The 25,472-nt window shown below is 40.7% G+C and overlaps 1 protein-coding gene across 6 annotated transcripts in view; it reads left to right on the forward strand.

Annotated features, from left to right (window-relative positions):
- pcnt (pericentrin) overlaps positions 1–25,472 on the forward strand; it is a 310,179-nt gene that overhangs the window by 281,284 nt on the left and 3,423 nt on the right. For all 6 annotated transcript variants that reach the window (XM_043693410.2, XM_043693412.2, XM_043693413.2 and 3 more), the window contains 4 exons: positions 8,477–8,576; positions 8,792–8,968; positions 10,481–10,713; positions 11,066–11,154. In XM_043693410.2, coding sequence (XP_043549345.2) covers positions 8,477–8,576; positions 8,792–8,968; positions 10,481–10,713; positions 11,066–11,154 — 599 coding nt within the window. The remainder of the gene's footprint in view (positions 1–8,476; positions 8,577–8,791; positions 8,969–10,480; positions 10,714–11,065; positions 11,155–25,472) is intronic.

Here is a 25,472-nt window from a genome sequence, read left to right on the forward strand (position 1 = left end):
CTTATTGTGCAGCAAGTGAGCACACAGAGGAACAATTAGGATCAGATTTATGTAATGGCACTGCACCTGTTACAGTCTCTGCAGAAACTATCTACTGAGCGTTATAGAGCTGTACAGCCCTGAAAACAGACCCTTCGATCCAACTCATTCATTCCAACCAGATACCCTAAATTAATCTAGTCCCATTTGACCCCTATCCCTCTAAACTCTCCCTATTCATATACTTATCCAGGTGACTTTTAAATCTTGTAACTGTACCAGCCTCCACCACTTCCCCTGGCAGCTCACTCTATATGCACACCACCCTCTATGTGAAAACATTGCCCCTTGGGTCCCTTTGAAATCTTTCCTCTCTCACCATAAATCTATGCCCTCTAGATGGAATCCTCTACCCTGGGGAAAAAACTCACGATTTTATAAACCTCTATAAGGTCATCCCTCAGCCTCCAGCTCTCCAGGGACAACAGCCCCTCCCTATAAGCTCAAAACCTCCAACCCTGGCAACATCCTTGTAAATATTTTCTGAATCCTTTCAAGTTTCACAATGTCTTCCTATAGCAGGGCGACCAGAATTTCATACAATATGCCAAAAGTGGCCTAGCCAATGTTCCGTACAGCTGCAACATGACCTCCCAACTCTTTTACTCAATACACTGAACAATAAAGGCAAGCATACCAAACACTTCCTTCAGTATCCTATCTGTCTGTGACTCCATCTTCAAGGAACTATGAACCTGCACTCCAAGACCTCTTTGTTCAGCAACGCTCCCCAGGACTTTACCATTTTCTCCTTATAGAGAAAAATTTGAACTGGCTGTTTTCTTTTTATTTAGAGTTGCTGGCTCAGCCAATAATTGTTCCTTACTTAGCTTTGAGAAGGTAATAGTGAGCCACCAGTTTGAACCAGTATAATTTTTGGGATGTAGAGACACCCACAATGCAATTAGGAGAGACTTCCAGGGTTTTGACCTAATGATAGTGAAGGAATGGCACTGTAGTTCCAAATCAGGATGGTATGTGATTTGGATTGGAATTTGCAAGCGATGGTATTCCCCTGCATTTGCTTCCCTTGCCCTTCTTGGTTTGGATTCTTCCTCCAAGGTAGAATCAGTACTCTTTCAACACAAATTGTTGGAAAAACTCAGCAGGTCTGCAGAGAGAAAGCAGAGTTAACATTCCTTATCCAGTGACCTTTCCTCAATGCTCCTGCATGTTGAACAGCATCAGGAGGTGAAATATTTGACATTTTGGGTGTAACCCTTCCTCAGGACTGGGGGTGGGTGTTCAGGGAGCTGCAGGTAAAGGGGGTGGCGGGGAAAGTGTGGTAAAGTGGGGATAGGTGAAGACAGGTAGAGGGTACGACCTGGTTGGTCAATCGGAAGAATGAATCTGGTTGGTGGCAGGGAGGGGGAGGGGCTACGAAGGGAGGTTATTTGAAATTGGAGAACTCCGTGTTGAGTCCTCAAGGCTGTAGGCTGCCTAGGATAAAGATGAGGTGTTGTTTCTCCAATTTGCAGTGTGGTTCATTGTAGCAATGGAGGAGGCCAAGGATGGTCATGTCAGAAAGGGAGTGGGAAGGGGAATTAAAATGGGCGGTGACTGGGAGGTCTGGTTGGAACCTGTGGGCCCGGCTGCAATGCTCAGCGAACCGTTCCCTAAGTTTACGTTTGATCTCTCCAATGTAGAGATGACCACATAGGGAGCACCTGATGCAGTAAACCAGGTTGGAGGAGAGGCAGGTGACCTCTGTCTCACCTGGAAAGACTGTTTGGGGCCCGGATGGAGGTGAGGGGATGGTGTACTGGCAGGTTTTGCATGTTTTCCAGTTGCAGGGGAAGATACCTGGGGGTTTGGTGGGGAGCGTGGTGCAAGCCAAGGACTGTTGAAGGGAACGGTCCTTGCAGAAGACAGATGGGAGGGGCGGGGAAGAAGTTCTTGGTGGTGGGGCCCAGTTGGAGTTAAGAAACAACACCTCATCTTAAACCTGGGCACCCTACAGCCCAGAGGACTCAACACTGAGTTCTCCAATTTCAAATAACCTCCCTTCCCATCCGCAACTCCCTTCCCAGCCCTTCCGCCTCCCTGCTCACTGACACCCAGTTTGAACTTCCTCAGGGACACTTAGCTCCTGACCTCATTACAGCCTTGGTTCAAACATGGACAAAAGAGCTGAATTTCAGAGATGAGAGGAACTACTCTAGATATCAAGTTTAAATGAATTTGGCACCAAGGTACTCTATCAAAACTAAGAGGCATCTATCAAAGATGTTTGTTGATGATTCCACAATGTTCAGCCCATTCATAATACCTCGGACATTGAAGCATTCCATTCCTATTTGAAGCAAGAACTGTACAGTATACAGGTTTGGGCTAACAAGTGACAAATAGCATTTCCGCCACCTAATCCAAGGCATCGACCATCTTCAGCAAGAATCTAACCATTGCCCTTTACTTTCAAAGATATCACTATCACTGAAACCCCCACTATCAACATCGTGGGCATTGACATTGACCAGAAATTGAACAGAGCTAGTCATATAAATATGGGGTACAACCGGTCAGAGGCTAGAAATATTGGAGTAACTAATTCACCTGACTCCCCAAAGCCTGTCCACGATCTCCGAGACACAAGCCAGGAATGTGATGGAATATTCTCCGTTTGCCTGGATGAATGCAGCTCCAACAATAGTCCAGAAGCTTGGCACCATCAGTACAAAACAGTCTGTTTCATTGGCACCACATCCATGAACATTCAGTCCCTCTACCACTGACGCTCAGCAGCAGTGTGTACAATCTACAAGATGCAATGCAGAAATTCACCGAAGCTTCTCATTCAGCACCTTCCAAACCCATGACCACTAACATCATAGAGTCACTAATATCTACAGCACAGAAAAAAACTCTTTGGCTTGTCATATTCCTGCTGGTCAAAAACAACTGCCTAACTTTGCTAACCCCATTTTCCAGTACTTGACCCATAGTCTTGTATGCCTTGACATTGTAAGTGTTCATCTAAATGCTACTTAAATGTAATCAGGGTTTCTGCCTCGACCACCCTTACAGGCAGAGGGTTCCAGATTCTCACCATCTTCTGGGTGAAGAAGGTTTTCTTCACATCTCCTCTTAACCTTCTGCCCCTTCCTTTAAAACTACATTCCGGTCATTGAACCCTTCATTAAGGGTAAAGGTTTCTTCCTGTCTACCTATCTATGCCCTTAATTTCATTCATGTCCCTTCTCAAACTTCTCTTAGGAAAACAACCCCAGACTGTCCAATCTCTCTTCATAACTGTTACCAGGCAACATCCCAGTAAATCTCCTCTGCACCCTCACCAGTGCTCCTATAACGTGGGTTCAACAGTGCTATCAAGTAATATCTGCTCTGCAATAACGTGCTCACTGATACCCAGTTTGAACTTCCTCAAGGCCACTTAGCTCCTGACCTCAGTACAGCCTTGGTTCAAACATGGACAAAAGAGCTGAATTTCAGAGATGAACGGCTACTTTTAACATCAAAACCTCATTTAAATGAATTTGGTATCAAGGTATTCTATCAAAACTAGAGTGCGAGAATTGGGGAATAATTCTCTACTCGTTGGAGTCATACCTGGCACATACCTCCTGCAATGTGGATTCCAGTATTGCACACAATACTCTAGCTGTGGCCTAACTAGCAATTTATGCAGTTTCAGCATAACCTCTCTGCTTTTAAACTCTATATCTTGGCCAATAAAGTATCTCACATGCCTTCTTAACCAATTTGTCCTCATACCTGAAGGGACTGTCTAGTGTACATGCACACCAAAATCTCTCTGATCCTGTGCACATTTCAGGGTCTTGTTGTTCATCATGTATTCCTTTGCCTTGTTTGTCTTGCTATTTATCCTGATTGGATCACATTTGCCAATAGTCAACCCATCTGACCAGCTCGTCTTTATTCTCCTCTAATCTGAGGCTGTCTTTCTCACTGTTTATCATCCCACCAATTTTTGCCTTATCTGTGATCTTACTGATTAACCTTCCAGACAGGAAACTTGGTTTGATTGTTAAATATAGATGGGAAAATCACATTGTTCTATCAAGATAGTGATGCAGGATATTTACATACAGGGAGAATGATAGCTGTCTCTAAGTCCACAATGAGAACACCCAAAGTTTCTAAAGAGCCAGAACGATGTTAATTTGATATTGCTATCAAGTTAATGAGAGTTGTGCAGGAATCTGTGTAATGTTCTGTCCTGCTATCCAACGGTGTACAACTTTGTGCTGCTTTTTTTACAGTTTGATGCTATTTATAACTTTTCTGACCACAGGGTGGTGAATCTTCCCCATGGAATTCTGTGTATTTTGAAAAGCTCCTAAAAAGTCTGCCATTTCGTCTTCTATGACATTTCCCCTAAATAATTTGCCAGCTCACTTTAGCCAGCTCCATTTTCATTCCCTCATAATTGCCCTTATTTAACTTTAAAATGCTAGTATTGGACGTTTCTCTCAAACTAAATGTAAAATTCAAACATATCATGATCTCATCTATCTAGTGTTGTGTGACAGAGACAAATCAGCCTTTCTACCTCTGTATTTGCCTCTGTATTAAAATTAAAACTTTTGAAACCCCTCAAGATTGACCCTGGTGGTTCCTAACCAGATGTTTGAATAACCAGTCCCAGATTCTGTGAATATTCAATTCCAGATACCAATTTGAATATTAAACAAAAGACTTGGCAATTTATGAATAATGTAGTAACTTCTGTAAAGCAAAATTAAACAATAAAGTTGTCTAATTAGTCTGTACTATAAACCTAAAACCCTTTGTTTCCAGCCCCATTCACACAAAAGACAGACAAACACAGTGAAAGAATAAATAAAAAAAAATAACAAAACTCTCCAGATTATTTAAATGGTTTCACAATTCATTGTTCCACAGGTACAGATGATGGTTTCTTGGCTGATTTTTTTTTTTCCCTGAAGATGTCAATCATAGTCACCTTTTCAGATGATCTCAGATAAAAACAATAATGCTTATAAGATTGTTTCCTATTTTTGGAAATTCCAAGAGCTGCTCCTGGGAGGTTAGATTTTTTTTTAGATTAGGTTAGATTTTATTGTCACACATACCCGAGTAAAGTGAAAAGTGTACATCTTGCAGGGAGTTTACAAATATTCATACTGTAATATCAACAGCCAGATTCCTTTTGACAGAAATACAGTTCAAAATCCAATTTAAAATTTGACCACTCTCTGGCAGACTCCTTCCACAAGGTCCCATGTGCCATCTGCTTGAGCATAAGGTCTTTTCCACACTGGAACCAATTCTCAAGTACCAACCTTGTTATTAGACAACTTCTGCTGTCTGTTTAAACATAATCCTGTGCTCTGGTAACAAACCATCTGCAGAATCTTTTGGTTAGGAACCAACCTGCAATTAACTTCCAGGCCTGGCCTCACAAATAAATAAAAGCTTGTTTGGTCTGTTTTCCTTTTAACATGAGCGTTTAACCACAATCCAAATGTCATATTTAATTCTCCATTCCCAATTCACAGCTGCAAACCAAAATTGATAAAAGAATCATGTAAAAGTCATGAAAAGTTTTCGAGGTCCCTAACACAGGGTTTAGAAGGATATGGACCAAGTGTTGGCAAATGGGGCTAGATTAGGTTAGGATATCTGGTCAGCATGCATGAGTTGGACCAAAGGGTCTATTCTCTGCTGGTACATCTCTATGACTCTATAATACAATATAAATAATGGTATCTCATTATAAAATGCAAGGTGTATTATAGCATCCCACTAAAAACTATCCCTAAAATATTTTAGGGACTCTCATCTGGGCTACCTTTGCCCAATGTTTGGAGTCTATATGTGGACTAAAATACCCATGATTATTATCTTAGCTTTCTGACAAGCTCCTTCTATGTCTTGTGTGCTGTATTTATTTGCTATCAAAATTATAGTGGAAAAAGTTTAAGTAATCAATCAGTTTTCAGGTAATTTTGCAGAAGCCTATGTATAGAACATAGAACAATACAGCACAGAACAGGCCCTTCGGCCCACGATGTTGTGCCAAACATTTGTCCTAGCTTAAGCACCCATCTATGTACCTATCCAATTGCCGCTTAAAGGTCACCAATGATTCTAACTCTGCCACTCCCACAGGCAGCGCATTCCATGCCCCCACCACTCTCTGGGTCAAGAACCTAACCCTGACATCCCCCCTATACCTTCCACCCTTCACCTTAAATTTATGTCCCCTTGTAACACTCTGTTGTACCCAGGGAAAAAGTTTCTGACTGTCTACTCTATCTATTCCTCTGATCATCTTATAAACCTCTATCAAGTCACCCCTCATCCTTCGCCATTCCAATGAGAAAAGGCCTAGCACTCTCAACCTATCCTCGTACAACCTATTCTCCATTCCAGGCAACATCCTGGTAAATCTTCTCTGCACCCTCTCCAAAGCTTCCACATCTTTCCTAAAGTGAGGCGACCCGAACTGCACACAGTACTCCAAATGTGGCCTAACCAAGGTCCTGTACAGCTGCAACATCACTTCACGACTCTTGAATTCAATCCCTCTGCTAATGAACGCTAATACACCATAGGCCTCCTTACAAGCTCTATCCACCTGAGTGGCACCTTTCAAAGATCTATGAACATAGACCCCAAGATCCCTCTGCTCCTCCACCTTACTAAGAACCCTACCGTTAACCCTGTATTCCGCATTCTTATTTGTCCTTCCAAAATGGACAACCTCACACTTGACAGGGTTGAACTCCATCTGCCACTCCTCAGCCCAGCTCTGCATCATATCTAAGTCCCTTTGCATCCGACAACAGCCCTCCTCACTATCCACAACTCCACCAATCTTCGTGTCGTCTGCAAATTTACTGACCCACCCTTCGACTCCCTCTTCCAAGTCATTAATAAAAATTCCAAAGAGCAGAGGACCCAGGACTGATCCCTGCGGAACTCCACTTGTAACTGGGCTCCAGGCTGAATATTTACCATCTACCACCACTCTCTGACTTCGACCAGTTAGCCAGTTCTCTATCCAACTGCCCAAATTTCCCTCTATCCCATGCCTCCTGACTTTCCGCATAAGCCTACCATGGGGAACCTTATCAAATGCCTTACTAAAATCCATGTACACTACATCCACTGCAATACCCTCATCCACATGCTTGGTCACCTCCTCAAAGAATTCAATAAGACTTGTAAGGCAAGACCTACCCCTCACAAATCCGTGCTGGCTGTCCCTAATCAAGCAGTGTCTTTCCAGATACTCATAAATCCTATCCCTCAGTACCCTTTCCATTACTTTGCCTACCATCGAAGTAAGACTAACTGGCCTGTAATTCTCGGGGTTATCCCTATTCCCTTTTTTGAACAGGGGCACAACATTCGCTACTCTCCAGTCCCCTGGTACCACACCCGTTGACAGTGAAGACGAAAAGATCATTGCCAACGGCTCTGCAATTTCCTCTCTTGCTTCCCACATAATCCTAGGATATATCCCGTCAGGCCCGGGGGACTTGTCTATCCTCAAGTTTTTCAAAATGCCCAACACATCTTCCTTCCTAACAGGTATCTCTTCTAGCTTACCAGTCCGTTTCACACTCTCCTCTTCAACAATACGATCCCTCTCATTTGTAAATACTGAAGAAAAGTATTCATTCAAGACCTCTCCTATCTCTTTCGACTCAATACACAGTCTCTCACTACCGTCCTTGATCGGACCTACCCTCGTTCTCGTCATTCTCATGTTTCTCACATACGCATAAAATGCCTTGGGATTATCCTTGATCCTACCCGCCAAAGATTTTTCATGCCCTCTCTTAGCTCTCCTAATCCCTTTCTTCAGCTCCCTTCTGGCTATCCTGTATCCCTTCAACACTCTGTCTGAACCTTGTTTCCTTAGCCTTATGTAAGCTGCCTCCTCCTTCTTTACAAGATATTCAACCTCCCTCGTCAACCAAGGTTCCCTCACACGACCATCTCTTTCCTGCCTGACAGGTACATACTTATCAAGGACACGTCGTATCTGTTCCTTGAAAAAGTTCCACATTTCCGCGACATCCTTCCCTGACAGCCTATGCTCCCAACTTATGCTCCTCAGATCCTGTCTTACAGCATCGTATTTACCCTTCCCCCAATTGTAAAACCCTCTTGTATCAGAAAATCTCTCTTAAAGAGGTACCAGGTTTTTTTTCTTGTTTTACCTGTTTCCTTTTCATTCTCACTTTTCTCCCTTTCTTTTCCTTCCTTCTCTGGTTTTATCGAACTGGGAATGATTTACCAGTGATTTATCAATGGTCTGTTCTTTGGGAGCAAGGTTAAATGGAGAAATACTTCACGTGTCATAAGTTGGAGAAAAGGCAACTTGTGGTTTTTAGAATAAAATGAGTCTTCATTTATAAAATGTAAGCATTTCTTTGAAGGCACAGCAATGAAAGAATGTTAACTCCATTTCTCTTCCTAGGGGGCAGGAAGGACATATCAAACCTGAAGATATAAGAGACCTCTTACAGACTTTGATTGAATCAAACTATGAATCACAGCAGTTCCTTTCTAGCATACAGGTAAATGAAATAACAACATCCAAAGTTGGGTGTTGAAATGGGTGGATGAGCACCATATGGATGTCTCTGATCTCTGCAAATCAGACCCAATTACTTTTTGACAAAGTATCATTTAAAACGCTTTCCCTGAAGGGTGGAAATTGCAGCATAATGCATTTCAGAACAATCACTTTCCAGCTTTGTCTTTAACATTATTATGTGATCTTGTATTCTAGGAGAAACCAATTGATCACCCAGATGTAGTTCTACATATTGAAAGGGCAAATTGGATGAAGGAAAGAAACCGGTTACAGAATTGCTTAAAAGACGCTGAATCAGAATTAGCTAGAGTAATGGCAGAGATTGAAAATCGACCTCTGCGGCAGGATCTTTTGGACCCCTCCAGCATGAAGGTGAGCACCATGAAAATTTGACTTGCACCTCTGTAAAGCATCCAATGTTGTTATATTTTGGAAAATCTAAGGTAGAAACACATTCATATCACTTGTTACAGTTCTAACTTGTATGGTGAAATTCAAGTTATCAGTTTCTTTACTTGAAGAAAATTGCTCTTTTGCCGGTTCTAATTCCAAAGGGTTTGTTAATAAACCCAAACTTGCCTTTTCTATGGGCAGAGGCTGAGCACTATAATTCCTGGCATGGGCTTGATAGTCCTGACACATATACAAAGTAGGATGGGCAACACTTGCCAACTCTGGCATTCCTAATGCAGAGATTGGCAGGGGTTGGCCATCCTTAGAGTAGTGTAATGATATGGTAATGGTGGCTTGAAAACAGATCAAGGAAACCATGGCAGCAGGAATTGGCAAGAGTAGCCACTTGATGATGCCCCATAAGTGGGCAAGGGACTCAACACTAATAATATCTGCTATAGCGCTGTCTGGACAATTGGGACTCATGGAAGCTCTGGAGAATATTTAAGCGCTTGAGTTAAGCCTTGGAAGTATCTCTGAGAGCTATGCTTAGCAGTTGGAGCCTGCGAAGAAGCCCCAAGAAATGTGGCTTGTTTTGTCTAGTGGAGAGTGGAAGTGAATTAAACCCCACAAGTAGTGTTCTGTTTTGTGCAGTTGAAATGGGGAAAACTCATGAGATCATATTGACAGGGCTAGTTGTCTAAAAATTGTGCCAGTGATTCAATGCTGGAGTGCAGTCTCTGGAATCCAGTGGAACGCAATCACAGTAGAAGAAATTAAACTATCAGGATATGAACTGTCATTGAATGGCATCCAAGGTGATGTTGAAGTTAGACGTTTGAGAGGGAAGAGTTAAAATCCCTTGTAAAAGGAGACAATGTTTTAATGAGAACTGAAAGAACTGGATGCTGGAAACTAGAATCAAAGACAGAAGTTGCTGGAAAATCTCAGCAGATCTGTCAGCAACTGTGAAGAGAAATGGGAGTTAACATTTCGGGTCCAGTGATCCTTGCTCAGGATTGTTTGTTTAAAACCTTGAAGTTTTATTCTCTGAGTGAATACCTGGGATCTTAAATTTTATTTTCTTTAAACAAAACAAAGTTACTGGTCCCTTGCCAGACTGGAACTTAAATTTGGTAGTCTCATCATGATTTCTAAACAGTAATAAAGTCATATCGTAGAGAAAATTTGTTTTGTTCCATTCTCAGTGGATGGAACAGAGCATTTATTGCACACAGTCACATGATTTGTCCCAATAATAACTATCTATATGCTGCTCACTTCGACACTGTTGTCAGCTGATTTAAACATTTCAATCATTAGTCCTCACTTAGAACTGCAGTGTTAGTTACCTGAGCCACTGTGTTGAGAAGCTGTTCCTGACTGGTCCTTTTTTAATATAGAAATACATTTTCTTAATTTTTGTAAGTTCAATTTTGCATGGTGCAACTACCAGTTTTCTCTACTAAATTTTGTTATTTGTTACTGCAGATGCAGCGACTTTATGGCAAATACCTCCGAGCTGAAAGCTTCAGGAAGGCATTGGTATATCAGAAGAAATACCTGTTGCTGCTTCTCGGGGGATTCCAGGAATGTGAACAGGCAACCCTATGTCTAATAGCCCGTATGGGAGTGTATCCTTCTCCCACAGACATTCACGTGCCCACCTGGCGTCCATTAACAAAGTTCCGCTCAGCAGTTAGAGTGGTCATTGCAATATCCAGGTATGAGTTCATTCAAATTGATGGTATAGTTATTTTCATTTTGGCTGCAGGCATTTTCTTTCAAATTTCCCCAAATGCTATGTTGCTTCCATGCCTTACTAAACTGCTGACCATTAAATTAATCCTTCCCGACACTTTGAAGAACAAATTATTTACAATAAGTCAATTTTAAAACTACTGACCACCTGTGCTCAAAAAACATTTACCCTAAAAACCTTGTCCTTGTCCTTGAAAACCACTGCTCCATCTCTAAAGGTTTAATTGTTTTTTTTTTATGAATTAGGCTGAGACTTCCTGTAACTCCTTGTATGTAACTTGGTTCAATGTTTTTATATTCCACTTTGCACATCAGGCTGAAATTTCTTGTGAAGAAATGGCAGAAAGCGACAAGGAAAGGTCTGTACCCTGCCCCCACAGCAAACAATGTTGGAGGTGGCCAAGGTATGTTTTCTTTTCTCCAAACTGTGAGACCTAATGATGTTTGGGTGGGTGAAGTCTCATCCTATGTGTTTTTAATGTATATTTTTGTACATATTAGGATGAACTTAGTTTTCATAAAATTATTTAATAAAGGTAAGAAACTGTTTAAAGACAAAATACTGCAGATGTTGATAAGATCTGGCAGCATCTGTGAAAGGAAACAGAGTTGACATTTTGAGTCTTGTATGACTTCCTCATAACCCTGTTTACCTAACATATTTGCCTTTTACCATACAAGGTGATATTTTATCAAGTTTCCATTTATTTAAGAAGTGAAGTATTTTGCACAAAGACCAAAAGGGGAAAGCGTTCATCCAATAATATTCATTTTTTTCACTGCACTTCCAGCCATTTACAAATATTGATTTGTGTGTTCCTTTCAATACAGTATAGTTTCATAGTGACAAATGGTTCATATGGCATATATTTGAGTGCCTGTGTTCATTATGTAGGTAAAATAATTTCTCCACAAGGTAAATCTTTAAGGCTGCATGGCAGCTTAGAATCAATCGTAACTAAGAAAAGGAAAGCATTCAATGCGCTGTGCCTCTGCTGGTTCCTTGAAAGAGCTAGCCAATTAAATGCGCGGTCATGTTCTTTCGATAGAGTCCTGCAAGCTTTCCACTTCGTGTTTGGGGAACTGGGGTTCATGTGAATAGGAGCTTACCAGACATTTTGAGAGAACAGTCAGCAAACCATATGAGATCTCTAGGTTCATGAATAACTGGTGTTGAGTACAATAAGCAACACAGTTATGCTAAAACTTCGTAAAGCTCTGGTTAGACCACGACTAGAGTATTATGCCCATTTTTGACCATTATACATTGGGAAAGACATGAGCGCTCTTTAAAAGTTGCAGATTTACCAGAATGATTCCAAGCATAAGGAAGTTTAGTTGCAAGGTTCTATGCACATTGAAGAATGTGGAGTGATAGAGCAATGGAGATTGAAAAGGGATTTGATTGCGATCTACAATATTATGATTGTGGAACCTACCAGGGCTAGGGAATACAGACTTGAGCTCCAATGCACAGATTTTCTGGAGCTAGGAAAGAAATTAAAAAGAAGGACCTCATCTGTGGATTGCTTCCAGTGCTGTGTGTGGCTAAAAGCATGCTGCAGAATAGACAGTTTCAGATTAATGGGATATTGGAACTAGTTTTGGAGCAGGGGGCATCTACCAAAAGCTTGAAGGTTGGGAGCAATTTAGAATCCAGCAAAGGATAATAAAGAAACAGATGATAAAGAAGAAGAAAAGAGAATATTGATGCAATCTAGTGAAAAACAAAGATGGATATTGTAAAGGCATGTGGAAAGAAAAAATTAGTGAGGACAAATGCAAGCTCATTACAGGTGGATACAGCAGATTTTACAGTGGAAGATTACGTAGAAAAACTCCCAGAAACGCTGAATAACCCATGGGACTTGCGAAACTGAGGAACTGAAGAAACTAGTAATAATAAAAAGGTCATATTTGCAAAGTTTGCTGGATGGAAGAATTATTTTTTTAATCCTGTAGACCAGATGAGCTTCATCCCAGAGTATTGAAGGTGGTAACTATAGAGATAGTGAATGTATGGTAGTTACCTTTCATAATTCTACAGAATCTGTAAAGATTCTGCAGTGTAGATAAAGGGGAACCAGTGAATGTTACATACTTTTGATTTTCAGAAGGTTTTCAATGAGATCCTCCAAGGGAGTTCAGCAAAACAATATCATAGAGCTTGTGAGACGATTTGTAGCTCGGGTGCTCGTTGTTGTGGTTCTGTTCACCGAGGTGGAAATTTGTGTTGCAGACGTTTCGTCCCCTGTCTAGGTGACATCCTCAGTGCTTGGGGGCCTCCTGTGAAGCTTCACAGGAGGCTCCCAAGCACTGAGGATGTCACCTAGACAGGGGACGAAACGTCTGCAACACAAATTCCCAGCTCGGCGAACAGAACCACAACAATATCATAGAGCACATGGGATTAGAGGTAATACACTACAATGGATTGAAAATTGGTTAACCGGCAGAAAGCAGATAGTAGGAATAAACAGATTATTCTCAGGATGGAAGATTGTTACCACTGGGGTATTGCAAAGATCAGCGATAGAGCCAGAACTGTTCACAATATCCTTTAGATCTGGGTTGTAATATTGCCAAATCTGTTCTTGACACAAAACAAATTGGGAATGCAAGGTATGAGGAAGGTCCAACAAGACTGCATGCAGATTGGTGAATGGGCCAGAACATGGCAGATGTAATGTCATGTGAATAACTATTATATTATTCACTTTGGAAGGAAAAACAGAAGGGCAGAGTTTTTCTGAAATGGCTAGAGGTCACAAAATGTTGACATCCAAAAGGACACAAGTGTCACAGAGTCATTCAGCACCAGAAACAGACCCTTCAATCCAAACACTCCAAGCTGATCCAAACTAAAAAAAAGTCCCACCTACCTGCACTTGGCCCATATCCTTCCAAACATTTCTTACTCATGTAATTATCCAAATGTCTTTTAAACATAGTAATTGTACACGCATTCACCACTTCCTCCGGAAGTCGATTCCACTTATGAACCACTCTGTGTAAAAAAAAAAGTTGCCCTTCATGTGTCTCTCAAATGTTTTTCTCTTCTCACATTAAAAATATGCCCTCTCGTCTTGAAATACCCAGCCCTAGGGAAAATCCACCTGCCATGCACCTTATCTATCCTCTCATGATTTTATATACCTCTTGAAGGTCACCCTTCAATCTTGTACACTCCAGTGAAAAAAGTCTCCACCTATCCAGCCTCTGCTTATAACCCAAATCCTCATTCCTGGCAGCATCCTGGTAAATCTTTTCTGAAAAACTAACCTGCAGGTGAAGCAAGCATTTAGCAAGGCAAAGGGTCTGTCGGCCTTTAATCTACTTTCCCAATCTAGTATAGTTAACTTGCTGGTCATACCTTCATAGTTAACGTTGTTGAGATTTTGCAATCCCAATTTCAGAATGAATTTATCACATTTAAACATAATGTGAAATTCCAAATTATGGCTAATATTTCACAAAAGCTCTTGTAGTGTAAGAATATTTATTAACTGTTTTTTAACTATTATTAGAAGTAGAAATAGTAAAGCAGTCATGGAAACATAGCCTGCTGTGCTATCCCATATGACCATAGCTGATCATTGGTTCAATATCCTAATCCCACCCTCCTTCCATATTCCTCGATCCTTTTAGCCACAAGAGTTATATCTACCACCACCTTGAAAAAATACAATGTTTTGGCTTCAAACACTTTCAGTGGTGGTGAATTCCACAAGCTGTCCATTCCTTAATGAAGAAATTTCACCTCATCTCAGTCCTGAAAGGTTACCCGTTATCTTTAAATTATGACCCCTTTCTCTGGACTAAGCCATCATCCTTCCTGCATGTAACCTGTCAAGTCCTATTGGAATTGTATAGTTTTTTGAGATTCCCCTGCATTCTTCTCAGCTCCAGTACCTACGATCCTAACCAATCTCTCCCCATACGTCAGTCTTGCCATCCCAGGAATCAATTTGGTAAACCTTTGCTGCATTCCCTCTATAGCAACAACATCCTTCCTCAGATAAGGAGTCCTAAACTGCACACACTATTCTGGGTGCGGCCTAACCAATGCACTGTACAATTGCATCAAGACATCCTTGTTCCTGTACTCAAATACTCTTACTATGAAGGCCATAATGCGGTTCAGCTTCTTAACTGCTTGCTGCACCTGCGTGCATACAGCAACTGGTACATGAGGACATACGTCTCGTTGGACATATCTTTCTCTTAATTTAGAGCCATTCAGATAATAATCTGCCTTCCTATTTTTGCTACCAAAGAAATTTCACATTTATCCACATTATCCTGCATCTTGCCAGAATTCTTCTTCAGCATGTGAGAGTAATGAGGTAGTTGATCCTGAGAACAGGTTCCTGAATTTTAATAAAGGAAACTACAATTGTATGAGGCATGAGTTGGCAATGATAGATTGGGAAATGTTACTGAAAGGAATAACAATGGATAGGCAACGGCAAACATCAAAGAGCAACTGGGTGAAACACAAAAAAAAAGGATTCTTGTCTGAGGCAAGAGTAAAAGGAGAACAGTGCCCAAACCATGCCTTATGAAGGAAGAAAAAGAAGGAAATTAGATGCAAAAAAGAGGCATACAAATTGGCAAGAAAAGTCGATAGACTTGAGGATTCGGAGCAATTTAGAAGCCAGCAAAAGAGGACCAAGGGATTTATTAAGAACGGGAAAATAGAGTATGAGAGTAAGTGGAGAACATTAGAACTGATTGTGAAAGTTTCTATGGTTACATAAAAGGAAAAAATAGATGGAAACTAATGTAAGTCCCTTACGGTCAGAAATGGGCAATTTATAATCGGGAACAAAAAATTAGCTGATTAACTAAATTAATTCTTTGCTTCTGCCTTCACAAAGGTGGACATAAGTAATATACGATGAAGAAAACAGAGTTTATTAAGAGGGAGGAACAGAAGGAAATCTATATTAATAGAGAAATTAATTTGGAGAAATTGATAGGATTGAAGACATAAATCCCCAGTGCCTAATAATGTATCTCGCAGAGTATTTATGGACGTGGCCCGAGAAATTGCATATGCATTGGTGGTCATCTTCCTTGATTCTTTAGATTCGAACCGTTCCTCCAGATCTTAGGTTGGGTAATATAATCCACTCCTTAAAAATGAAGGTAGCGAGAAAATGGAATTATAGGCCAGTGAGTCAGTAGTGGAGAAGATGCTAGCGTATAATAAAGGATTTCCAAATAGGAAAATAGTGGTAGAATAAGACACAGCATGGATTAACAAAAGGGAAATCATGCTTGAGAAATCTACTGGAATTTTTCAAGATGTGGTTCACTGAGATTTTCAGAAGGCTTTTGACAAAGTCCCACATAAGAGATTAATGTGTAAAATGAAAGCACATTGGATTGGGTGTAGTGTATTGAGTTGCATAGAAAATTGCTTAACAAACAGGAAACGAAGATTCAGAATAAATAAGACCGGGCCTGTAGTTGGGAAATGGAGTTTGGATTGGAGACCAAAAATAGTGGCTTCTGACTTTCTAATATTGGAGAAAATTTCTGCTCATTAATAATGGTTGTCTGATCATCATTTCAATAATTCAGCAACAGTAAATGAGTTACGCGTGACATAAGGTTGAGCTGTTCAGTGGAATATTTAATTTGGTAATTCAGATAGCCAAATACTTTTAGCAAAAAACAGGATAACAAAATGGGTTCTGTTAATTTGGAGACATATTTGGTTAATACTTTAATATTGTTGCACTGTATGACAGTTATCATCTTGTGATCCTTTGTCGTCTTATCTTCCTCCTGCAATGAAGATTTTAAGTAACTTTAAAGTATTTTAAACCACATGTATGTTGTATACATGATATTCCCTCTTCCCCTGTATCGCTCATTCACAGTGCCTCCTGCTTATTTTTCAAGTACATTACTGACCATTCAGCTTCCGTCACTTTAGAACTCACTTTCAGCAGGGTAAAGTCAGAGGTCTTGTTGTCACCCAGGAGTTTTACAACAATCTTCTACCTAAGTTCCTAAATAAATTCTCTTAAGCTGACGTGATTATAACAACTGCTTCCAGGGAAATGGTTAATGAACTTGAGGCTGGTGCTTTCTGATCCTCTCGGATTGAAAGTTCGAAAAGCATTCAGAAATGCTGAAATCCTTTCAGAGCTTGGAGAGTTTTTGTCACTGAAATCCAGATTTTTGATATTTATTTGTTTGGAAATCTGGAGTGAGATTTCAATTCAGAAGATTTCCGTTCACTCCACATTATACTTTTTAAAGACCTAAAACGTTGTAGGTCTGGCTTCACACGCATCTGTTGGTAGCTAATGTTAGCAAGTTTGGTCCAGGAAAAGATCTGTATTTAGATAGCTATGGAAAAAAAGTCATTGTCAGCAGAACATGCTGCATTCCGTTCAATCCAACCATGAGGTTCTCCTCTCTGAATATGACTAAGCTATTTACCAAAGCTTATTACCAAGATTGATAACTTGGAATAATTTGGAATTCTAAAGTTGGAAATAAAGCACTGTGGTCCTCTTTTGCTCAGACCACAGGCTTAACATATTTAGAACATAATCAATGGTGAGAAACAAATCAGTGACCCCTCTCTTCCCACTGTCACCTCCAAGTATTTAAATTTAATACCACTTACTCCAAACTTCACTTTTTTTTAAGATTGACTTAAAGGTTGATTTTAAAGGACTGGATAATTCTGCTGACTGAAAAACTCTCCACATAACGACATAATGCACAAGAAATTAAAAAGTGATATTCAGACCTACCTTTCCTTAAAATCACGGCTAATCTGCCCTAAACCTTAATTCCTATTTAGTCCCAGTTTCTCATAGCCCTGAACTCCTCTATTTCAAAAAATCTATTTACCTCTTACTACTTTGTGATCTACCCTCCACTATTCTCTGTGGTGAAGAATTCCATTCACAACCCTCTGGGAGAAGAAGCTCCTTGATATTTCACTTTTAAATGTGTTCCCTTATTCTGTAACTGTGTGCCCTATTTCGAGATGTCCTCCACTACTGGAAAGATCTTCATAACCTGTGCCCTGTCAAACCCCTTCAAAATACCATATAATGATAAGACCACTCCCTCATTCTTCAAAAATTGAATGAATGAAGTCTCAACCTGTTCAGCTGTTCTTGATCATTCACCCTCTTCAAACACAGGAATCAACCTAGTGATTCTCTGTTGAATTGCCTGCATTGCTAATATTTTCTTAAGTACAGGATGAAAACTGTACACACTATTCTTCCCTGTTTTTAAACTCCAACTGTGTAGCAATAGAGGCCAGAATTCCATTTGTATTAATTACTTACTGCACCTACATGCTAACCTTTCATGTTCATGCGCAAGAACACCTGAACCCCTCTGTGCTGTGCTTTTCTTGGAGTCTATCTCCATTTAAATAATCTGCCTTTTGATTCTCCGACCAAACTTCTCTCTTTTCTGTATTAAACCCCATCTACCAAATTTTTGCTCATTCACTCAATCTATCTGTAACCCCTTACAGACTCATTATGCCTCATCACAACATGCCTTCCAACTTATTTTTTGAATTGTCAGCTAATTTGTCCTCTCTTCCAAATCATTAATATAAATAGGAAATAATTGAGGCCACAGGATTGATGTTCATGGCAATCCATTAGTTATGTCTTTCCAATTTAAAAAGACCTATTAATCCTGACTGTTAATCTTCTGCATGTTGATTTCTGTCCATACAAGACATTACCCCAATACCATGAATTCCTAGTAGCTTTTTATGTGGCACCTTATCTAATGTCTTCTGGGAATCCAAATACACAACATCTGACTTTCTTTTTATCAACTGTGCTTGTTTTCTCCTCAAAGAACTCGAGCAAATTTGTGAAACATGATTTCCCATTTAAAAAAAAAACGTGTTCACTCTCTGATTACATGAAGCGTTTCTAAATGTCTTGCTTTTTCTTCCTCAATACTGGAACCTAGCATCTTCCCAACAATTGATTATATGCTAATTGGTCTGTAGTTTCCTGCTTTCTGTCTCCTTGAGCAGTGGCAATTTTCCAATCTGCTGGAACCTCATGAATCCATTGAGTTTTAGAATATTTCAAACAACGCCACCACTGAGCTGTGCAGCCACTTCCTTTAAAACCTCTGGGTGCAGGCCATCAGCTTAACTGCCTTCAGTCCATTAGTTAGTCAAAATATTTTCCAAGTCCTCAAGTTTCATTTGGCTACAGATAGAATTTTAAAAACACAATGAAATGCCGCTTGTATTAGAACATAGAAAAATACAGCGCAGTACAGGCCCTTTGGCCCTCGATGTTGCGCCGATCCAAGCCCACCTAACCTACACTAGCCCACTATCCTCCATATGCCTATCCAATGCCCGTTTAAATGCCCATAAAGAGGGAGAGTCCATCACTGCTACTGGCAGGGCATTCCATGAACTCACAACTCGCTGAGTAAACCCCTAACATCTGTCCTATACCTACCACCCCTTAATTTAAAGCTATGCCCCCTCGTAATATTAGAATAATACAAAGCACTTTGCTTTGATTGAAGAGAAGCAAGCCAAACTCATCCAACATACTGGACTGCTTTTAGTCTTCACAACACAAATACTAGGTAGGGCCAGCTGTAAACTCTGAAACTGGTAAACAACCGCAGAGAGAAACTGTTGTCACCAACTGAAAGGAAGATATTGCAACAGTTATGCATTATTTAGTCAGCTCCATGGCCACAATGTTATCTAATTTGACAAGTGTGGAGAACACCTCGTTAAGATTACTACATTCAACAACTGGGCCTTGGTGAATGCTGTTGTAAACATCAGTAGTATATTTTCGGGGATCCAAGATGGCGGCGACCCAGTAAGACTGAGTCTATAGTGCTCCTCCCAAGACTTGGGCACAGTGGGTCACCTACCCCCTACCAAGCTCACCAAATCATTTATAAATCATTTATAATAGTTTAGTAACTGAATTAGTGGTGTAATATTACGTTTAAGCAACTTTATCCTAAGTTAAAATGACTAAAGGGAAGGGAGCCCGCAGCTCTCAGCAAGCAGCAACCCCTCCCCCACACTCTCCAGCTGCAGCAGAGCCGTCCACAGCCGCCCCGGGGGACTTACCTACAGTAACAAGCCTTGCAGAAATGCTTTCCAAGCTTGACTCGAAGATTGATGCCTTTATCGTCGAATCCAGGAATCGTTGGGAGTCGCTCTCGGCCGTGCTGCAGAAGCACGACCGTGAAATTGAAGAAATTCAACGCCGAGTCGGAGGGGCGGAGCTAAAGGCCGCGACCTCGGAGACAACCGCTCAATCGGCCGTGGATCAGGTCCGGACTCTCGAGCAGCGAGTCTGGACCTTGGAAAATCATATTGACGACCTCGATAATCGAGGTCGCCGAAAAAATATTCGTTTGCTGGGCCTTCCCGAGCAGGAAGAGGAAGGCCAGCTTACAGCATTCCTGGAGCAGTGGCTGCCACAACTTTTAAATCTACAAGCTGGATCAGGCCAGGTAAGGGTGGAATGGGCCTACCGGGTAGCAATACGTGGGCCTGGCTCGAACCAGCGCCCACGCCCGGTCCTGTTCCGGCTGCAGAGCTACAGGGAGAGGCAGATACCCTAGAAGCCTCTAGAAATCTTGGAAAAGACCCCCAAGCTATGATCTACAAAGGATCCAAGATCATGCTATTTCAGGACTTTTCCCCGGCTCTGGTTCGAAAGAGGAAGGCATTCCTCGAGGCAAAGAAGCGTTTAAGGGACTTAAATGTACAGTACTCCTTACGCTACCCATTCCACTCCATGTTACGCTTTAACCATGAAGGATCTGTATATAACTTTGGATCACCAGAAAAGGCTAAGGAATTCTTGGACTCTCTTAGATAAACTGTAGGACATAATGGATGTTGGTCTGCCTTCCCCCCCCGTTTTGGTTTATATCCCCTCCCTTTTTTTTTCTTACCTTATTGCTTAATATTATTATGGGGGGTGGGGAGAGGGATTTGATTTTCTCCCCCCCCCCCCCTTGGAGTTGTTTTCTGTTATTATTTTATGTATATATGAGGGGTGTATGTATATGTGTGTGTGTATGTATGTATATATATATATATATATATATGTATGTGTATGTATATATAAGCTGGGGGATTTGGTTAATGTTGGTGGGGGGAGGTGGTTACCTTATTCGATTTTACCTCTGTCTTTAGGAGCGGGGTTGTTTTTCCCTTCGTTATTTTGTATTATCATATTTAATTATTATTTGTTGAACTGGTAATTTTATAGTTATATGTTTATATATGGTATTAACATTACCAAATATACCCAGGTGTTGGTAGGGGTGGGGGTGGGGTGCTCACTGTTAACTCTAGCTTTGTATTATATTTGAATTTTCCTCACTTTATTGAGGAGTGCCTGGGTCAAGGGTGGGGCATTGGTTGGGAGAGGATATGAGGGATTTTTGGAGAGGAAGTGATGCCCCCTGGGAACAAGGGGGAAAGTCTCCACTTAGATACGTTTTATATTTTTTTTATTTAGAAATAGTTTTTTACTGTATTGTTGTGGGTGTATTAAAGAGGGTTTATTTTTGTAAATTTTACATGTTCCATGCTCGGGATGTTCTGGATAGGGTTCCCCCTCCCGAGGGGTCTCGGATTGGCCCAGAGGATTATGGTTGATCAATCGGTTAAGTGGTGCACCTGGAATGTCAAAGGGAGTAATTCGCCACTTAAAAGGAAGAAAATATTATCAAATCTTAAGAAGGAAAGAGTTGATATAGCTCTCCTACAGGAGACGCATCTGTCAGATAAAGAACACTTGAAATTACGACAGGGCGGATTTGATCAGGCCTTTTTTTCTTCTTTTAGCTCAAAAAGCAGGGGAGTTGTTATTCTTGTTCGGAAGAATTTCCCTTTCAAAATCCTAAAGCAGATAAAAGACGAATCTGGACGATATATCTTGATTAAAGCTCTCATAAATGGAGAGGAATATGGGATTTTAAATTTGTACTGCCCCCCGGCACACCCCTTTAAATTTATAACGGAAGCCTTCTCAAAATTGATGGCTTTTGATGCCCGTCATATAATTATAGGGGGAGACTTTAATTGTATTATGGATCCGGAAATAGACAGGATTCCCAAGAGTACTGCAGGAGTATCTCCCAGATCTAGACAATTGATGGATCTGAACAAAGAATTAGGATTAGTAGATGTATGGAGATGTCTTCATCCACAGGGTAGAGATTTTTCTTTCTACTCTAATCCACATAAATGTCATACCAGAATTGATATGTTTTTTGCCCCCTCAATTTTTTTAAATTCCATATCATCCTGTAAAATAGGTAATATAGCAATTTCTGACCACGCTGCTGTATATATGGAAACTAAGGCGAGGAGCAGTGGGACATCCCCTCGGCATTGGCGTATGGACCCCTTCTTAATGAAAGATAGTAAATTTGTAAAGTACTTCTCTCAAGAATTTAAAACTTTTTTAGAAATTAATTCAGGTACAGCTAGCAACCCGTCAATGATGTGGGAGACCATCAAAGCTTACACGCGAGGCTTGATAATCTCCTACTCAGCGACCCAGAAGAAATTAAAAGGAGAACAACAGCGTTTGCTTGAAGCCCGCTTAAAAGCGGCTGAAACAGCATACACTGATAGACCCTCTATTATTAAATTGCAAAGGATTACAGCTCTTAGGACAGCTCTAAATACTACACTTACTCAAACGGCTAAGAGGGAAATATTATTTGCAAAGCAAAGATTATATGAATATGGCGACAAACCGGGTAGATACTTAGCATTTCTTGCAAAGAAAAAAAAGGCCCCTCAGACTATTATGTCTATCAAGGATAGTACGGGTATTTTGACTCATGATCATAAAAAGATTAATGCGACCTTTAGAAAATTCTATTCTGAGTTATATAAATCACAGGATTGTGAAGATAGGGCGAAGAGGATGCAGTCATTTTTTAAAAATTTGACTTTTCCAGACCTAACTCCGGAACAAGTATCGGTCCTAAATGCTCCTCTTACACCCCAAGAAATAGTTGATGCAATTAGGCACCTTCAAAATGGTAAGACGCCGGGCCCAGATGGCTTTCAAGCTGAATTCTATAAAGAATTTACAGAAATACTGGTTGGTCCACTTATGGACATGTATAACTATGCATATAGTCAGGGCTGTCTCCCGCCTTCGCTGAAAGAGGCAAATATCTCTCTTATCCTCAAAAAAGGAAAGGACCCAGAAGATTGTACATCATACAGACCAATATCCTTGCTAAATGTAGATTTTAAAATCCTCTCTAAAACGTTAGCACTGAGATTAGAAAGGATACTGCCACATATTATAAAGGAGGATCAGACGGGGTTTATTAAGGGCCGTAGATCATCCAATAATGTTAGAAGGGCTCTGAATATGATTCAAGCTTGTCATCAGGGAAAGATACCAGGAGTAGTGGTTTCATTAGACGCGGAAAAGGCATTTGATAGGGTCGAATGGTCATATTTGTTTTACACATTGGAGAGGTTTGGTGTTGGACAGGTGTTTACCAAATGGATCTCAACATTGTATAGTGATCCCAAAGCAGTTGTGGTTACCAATGGATTAGGCTCGGATAGCTTCAGTGTGGGTAGGGGCTGCCGTCAGGGATGTCCCCTCTCGCCATTGTTATTCACGCTAATAATTGAACCACTAGCAGAAGCTATACGAGCTGATCCTAATATAGTGGCCCCAAGGATTGGTACAGGTAAACATAAAATTACCCTCTATGCAGATGATGTTCTTCTATTCCTCAGTAATCCTCTGATGTCCATACCTCGGTTAATCCAAGTTATTAATACATTTAGTGCATTCTCAGGCTATAAAATTAATTTTTTAAAATCGGAAGCTATGCCAATGGGTGGCCTTGCTGTGATACCCCGCTTAGCGGACGGTTCCCTTTTTCCCTTTCGCTGGTCCCTGGAGGGTTTCTTATATTTAGGCATTTTTATTACTCCAGTATTTGGTCAGTTGTATAAGGCTAATTTTGTGTATTTATTGGAAAGGATAAGGCAGGACCTCCAGCGATGGGGAGACCTGCCAATTTCCTGGCTGGGTAGAATAGCATTAATCAAAATGAATATCCTGCCCCGTCTCCTATATCCTATGAGAATGCTTCCGGTGATGCTGCCGAGGACAGCTTTATGTAAATTATACGGCTGGCTGAGTTCCTTTATCTGGAACCATAGGCGGCCCCTCATTAAGCTGAAGAAGCTACAGCTTCCACAGGCAAGGGGTGGATTGGATTTCCCAGATTTTAGGAAATATCAATTAAGTTCCCTATTAAGTTATATAGCTGATTGGGTCTTGTCTGATCCACAATCAATCTGGTTGGACATCGAGGCTTCTCAAGTAAAATACCCACTTATTAACCTTTTATTCTCAGACAAGAGGAAAATCATTACAGATCACTGTAAAAACCCTATAATACTGAATACAATCAAGGCTTGGAATATAATGCGGCAAAATGAGGGTAATTCACATAAAACATCCCCCTATGCACCGATAGTGGGAGCATGGGGATTTCAACCGGGGTTAACAGATGCCACTTTTAAACTCTGGAGAGCCAGGGGTATCTCATGTTTCGGGGATTTATTTAAAGATGGGGTCCTGATGTCTTTCGGACAGCTGCGTCAGAAATTCGGATTACCCAATGGAGACCTCTTTCGATACTTCCAAATTCGAGATTTTATACAGAAGAAGACTACGTTATTAGATAGTCTTTATAAATCCGATAGAGAATGTAGTGTCCTATGACCAGTGGGGGTATCTTCCGTCAGTAATATTTATCATTTGCTACATGATGAAGTATCGGGAGATATGGATAATCTGCTTAAAACATGGGATCAGGATCTGGGACTAGAAATCTCCACAGAAACGTGGAATGATATCTGGGAAAATGCTAGAAGAATTACTATTTGTAACAGAACCCAGGCTATCCAGCTGAAGATACTTCATAGGGCCCATATAGCACCGGTTCGATTGGCAAAATTTAAGGCAGGAGCATCTCCAATGTGTCCTAAATGCAAAATAGAGGTGGGCACTCTTGTACATTGCTTATGGACCTGTCATAAGATCCGTGGATATTGGACTAAAGTAGCAAGTACCCTGACAGAAATTTTAGGAACGGAAATAAAAGTGGACCCCGTATCTCTCCTCTTGGGCTTTTCGAACTTTCCCTCCCTGGACACGTACGGGAAGAGACTATTTTCTATTCTTTCTTTCTGTGCAAGGAAAAATATTTTGATGAACTGGGTGGCGGAGGGCCCCCCTGGACTTTCAAATTGGCACAGACTAATTATGGAATGTATTCCCCTTGACTTCCTTACAAATATGGTGCACCGAAAGACCGAATTATTTTATAAAATATGGCAGCCCTTTTTGAACTACATAAATACAGATATTTCGGCTATCCTAACAAGGGCTTTTATTTAATTGAGACTACAGATCTGGCTGGTCCGCGGCCCCTTGGGGGAGGAATCCCGCACGAATACGGGTTTTATCATATCTGATGTTAACACATTCCGAGCATGTAAGAGACTTAAATATACACCCTGGTTAGTTGTAGGTTAGATTAATAGATAGTTGAGTTTTGTCTGTTTGTTTTTTTTTGTTGTTTTTTTTCCGGTTTTTTTTGTTGTTTTGTTTTTTTTTTGTCAAATTTTGGATTGTATATTTGAGCTAAT

The sequence above is a fragment of the Chiloscyllium plagiosum genome, unplaced genomic scaffold (genome assembly GCF_037043375.1).
Source record: "Chiloscyllium plagiosum isolate Xiang-an unplaced genomic scaffold, Cpla_swu_hap1 HiC_scaffold_7, whole genome shotgun sequence".
In the NCBI taxonomy this organism is placed as follows: domain Eukaryota; kingdom Metazoa; phylum Chordata; class Chondrichthyes; order Orectolobiformes; family Hemiscylliidae; genus Chiloscyllium; species Chiloscyllium plagiosum.